Source organism: Ipomoea nil, unplaced genomic scaffold, assembly GCF_001879475.1.
Source record: "Ipomoea nil cultivar Tokyo-kokei standard unplaced genomic scaffold, Asagao_1.1 scaffold1110, whole genome shotgun sequence".
NCBI lineage: Eukaryota > Viridiplantae > Streptophyta > Magnoliopsida > Solanales > Convolvulaceae > Ipomoea > Ipomoea nil.
In genome coordinates, this window is record NW_017617538.1 from 420092 (window position 1) to 423819 (window position 3728).

Consider the following 3728-nt stretch of genomic DNA (forward strand, 5'->3'; position numbering starts at 1 on the left):
TTAGAACTTAAATTATTATTATTATTTTTTTAAATTACAATTGTTTAACATTTTGACTAATAGTAGACGGGGAATGGGGAATCCCCGTCCCCGCCTAATTCCCCGTGGGGACGGGGATGGGGAATATTTTCAATTCCCCGCCGGGGACGGGGACGGGGACGGGGATGGGGACAGGGTCGCGGGGACGGGGACGGGGAGTATACTCCCCGCCCCCGCCCCGCCCCATTGCCATCCCTATATATATTCTATATACTTCCTTTTTAAAGTAAGTTTTTTTTGTTCCACAAAATAAGGTTAAAAAATTTATCCAAGTTTCACTTTTCAAAAATAAGAAAATGCATCTTCTTATTATTAATTGCTTTTATGGCAAGTGATATATTCTTCAAGATAATTTGGAGGATTTGACCGTTGGTTTCTTTTGGTAAGTCTGAGAGCGATCCTGTTTTCCTGCTCTTTCCTTTCCCATGCATGCTCCGGCAGATCTACCGTCGGCGCCCGGCGCCCCACCGGATGGAGATCCGGCAAGGACCTTCAAGAGATTCAGGGGGTCTAAGAGATCGTTTGCGGACGCGGTGACGGCGGCAACGGCCATCCCTGAACCCGGCGATGACGCGATGGTTGAAGCTGATAACGATGGCTGGCTCAGCGAGGAGATTTTAGCGGCCTTGGAGAAGGAAATGGTGCCTCCGGAGAACCCACTGGGTCTCCCGGTGGTCACGTTCTCAAAGGAGCTCCGGAAAGAAATCGTCCAACCTTGGAGGAACGCTCTGACTTTGAAATTTCTTGGTAAGCGGATCGCGTTTAACCTTCTGCTAAACCGCCTCTCTAGGATGTGGAACACAGAGGGAAAATTTCAGTTGATTGATCTGGGCTATAACTGGTACGTTGCCCGTTTCGATCGGGCGAAAGACTGCATGAACGCCCTTGTTGGCGGTCCTTATAAAGTTTTCAACCATTATGTCGTGCCTCAACGTTGGACCCCAAGGTTCAATCCGGCCAAAGCCACCGTAGAGAAGATGACAGTCTGGGTTAGGTTGCCAGGACTACTGGTGGAGCTCTTTCGAAACGACACTATCAAAAAAATTCTTCGACAGGTGGGAACTCCGGTGAAACTGGATAGAACCACCACTGGAGTTGATCAGGGACATTTTGAACGTGCTGCGGTGGAAGTAGATCTCAAGAAACCACTCACGTCTATGATTATTGTGGAGGATTGGATTCAGCAGGTGGAATTTGAAGGACTCCACACCATTTGTTTTTATTGTGGAGAAGTAGGACATAGATCCAATGTCTGTCCAAAGAACAAGCAGGTGGTTGCTGATCAGACGGAGCAACAGGCCGCCTCTCCTATGGAACAGACAGAGACCACCGTCAACACCCCTCCGGAACCTGCACCGGAGATGTGGAGGTATGGTCAGTGGATGATCGTCCAAAATAAGCACGCGAATCAGGGAAAAACAAAACAAGAAGTCCCCTCCCAAGGTGACGCAAAAAGAAAAAGGGAAGGCACCATCACAATCTCCTAGCACATCGCAGAATGGACAAGGGGAAGGCTCCGGCTCAGTCTCCCAACATGTTCTCAGTGCTTCAAGAAGATTCGGTGCAGCTCAGTAATGGGGACATATCTCCAGCGTCGGAAAGGGAAGCCCACGGTGGCCTTACAAACTCCGCCGCTGACGCAGGTAAATCTGCTGCCACCTTTGATTTAAATAACACTAACCTTAACTTTGGCTTTCAGAGTGAATCCCACATGGATGACAATGCTGTAATGGCAGAGAAGGTTAGCAGCTTAGGGACTAAAAAAACCAATGGCAGGAAAGGCAGAAAGAGAACAGACAAGGTTAATGTGAAAAATGGCGTTAGTAACATTAGCCCGGTGGATAAGTCTTTGGCCAGCTCTGGCACGTTCGTTTTTTGACACCCCTCAGTCAGCATTGTCCAATCTATGGACCTGAATAACGCACCGGAGGAAAGCGGTAATACTTTTTCCCCCGCCCCCGTTGTTTCCCAATGATTGTTATTGCTTGGAACTGTAGGGGCGTCAAGAGTGGAGGCACTAGGCGTCACGCCAAGGAGCTCCTTAAAAGATCTGAGGTTGGCGCTCTTTGTTTTCTGGAAACAAAGACTAAAGAGGCTGGTGGTCTACTGAAAATGGGTGACAAGCTGGGTTTCTGTTCTTCCTTTATGGTTGATTCTCTTGGGTTTGCGGGTGGTCTCCTTCTGGTTTGGAATAAAGATCGTGTCCCGTTAACAGTGGTGGGACATAACTCTCAATCCATCCATACGTTGATCCCTCGCCATGACGGTAAGAACTTTCGTATTTCCTTTGCTTATGTTAGGCCCACTCGTAGGGCAAAAGATTTGTTTTGGCAGGGCTGTAAGGAGTATTCCAATTCCTTCAAAGACCCTTGGGTGATGCTTGGAGACTTTAATGATATCTCGGGGCAAGCTGACCAATGGGGGGTCGGTGAGATCATTGCCAGTTCTGTTGACAGGTTCTTAGAAACTGTGAATGACTGTGGGCTCATGGACCTTGGGACTTCTGGATCCAGGTTTTCGTGGTATAGGAAAGTGGGGGAAAGGATCACACTTAGAAGGAAGCTGGATCGGGTCCTTTGGAATATGGAAGCTCAGTTCTTCTTCCCGGAGGGAAAAACCCACATCCTGCCTTGCACGCACTCCGACCACCATCCTATTCAGTTTGATAGCGTGGCGTAGGGGTGGAAATAGGCCAGGCCGAGCCAGGCTTTCGAAATTTAGGCTTAGGCCTGTTAGGAAAATCTAAAGCCTGGGCCTGGGCCTGGGCCTGTATGTAGGTTTTTTTTTAGGCTCAAGCCTGAGCCTGCAATTGGCCTGGCCTAGTCTGAATCCTTTTTAAAAGCCTATTTAATAAATAGGCTTTTAAAAGGCTTCAAAATAGGTCCTAAATAGGCTTTGAGCCAATTTAAATAGGCTGAAAGCCTATTTAAGGCCTACATTTTAAAGCGTTTTAATATATACCTTAAACGACAAAACTAAGTTCATATATTTTATAATAAAATTTCTAACAACACAAGTTTAATAAAAGAAGTTTATAATACAAAACTCAACCATACAAGTTCGATAATTATAAGTCTACAAATTCATAATACGAAAGTCCATCACAAGTTTAACAACAACCAAAATCATAAGCCCACAATACAAACATACGAACATAATAACAATAATGTAAACATAACAGTATTCACTATTCAATCATAAAATGAAAGAATAACAATCCCTCACTGCCAAATACTCAAAAAAACAAGTTGCAAACACTAGCATTTCCCTGAGAATTCTGTAAAAACATACTTCCTCCATTAAAAAAAAAAAAAGCTGAAGACACCTGCTCTTTCATTATGCAAACCAGATGACTCTACATTCAGTCTTAACTCAACAATACTCACAAATCATCTATTTTTACAAACAATCAGTATTGCATTAGTTAATCCACCTACTACTGAAGTCATGGCTTAACATAATCTCCTCTTGTCCAGAATCCTCCTACACAATGAAAAAAAATTGAGAATAAATAATTAAGTTCATTACAAATTCAAGTGTTCATAATTCATAAATCATAAACATTAAAGTAATAAGTATGTGATATAAATAATATAAAATAAAATTCTTAACTGCAATTGGTGTTCAGTCTGATAGCAATTAGCATCATAGTTTGAAATATATTCCATCTCCATGCCCAAAGTAACATA

The 3728-nt window shown here is 44.0% G+C and overlaps 1 protein-coding gene across 1 annotated transcript; it reads left to right on the forward strand.

Annotated features, from left to right (window-relative positions):
• Positions 1-464: 464 nt before the first annotated feature.
• On the forward strand, positions 465-1526 carry LOC109183330. The gene has a single exon (XM_019333416.1). The coding sequence runs from the start codon at positions 465-467 to the stop codon at positions 1524-1526; it is 1062 nt and encodes a 353-aa protein (XP_019188961.1).
• Positions 1527-3728: the final 2202 nt, after the last annotated feature.

What these genes read in the sequence shown, in the direction of transcription:
- LOC109183330 (XM_019333416.1), top strand. Translation starts at nt 465, where the DNA reads ATGCATGCTCCGGCAGATCTACCGTCGGCGCCCGGCGCCCCACCGGAT.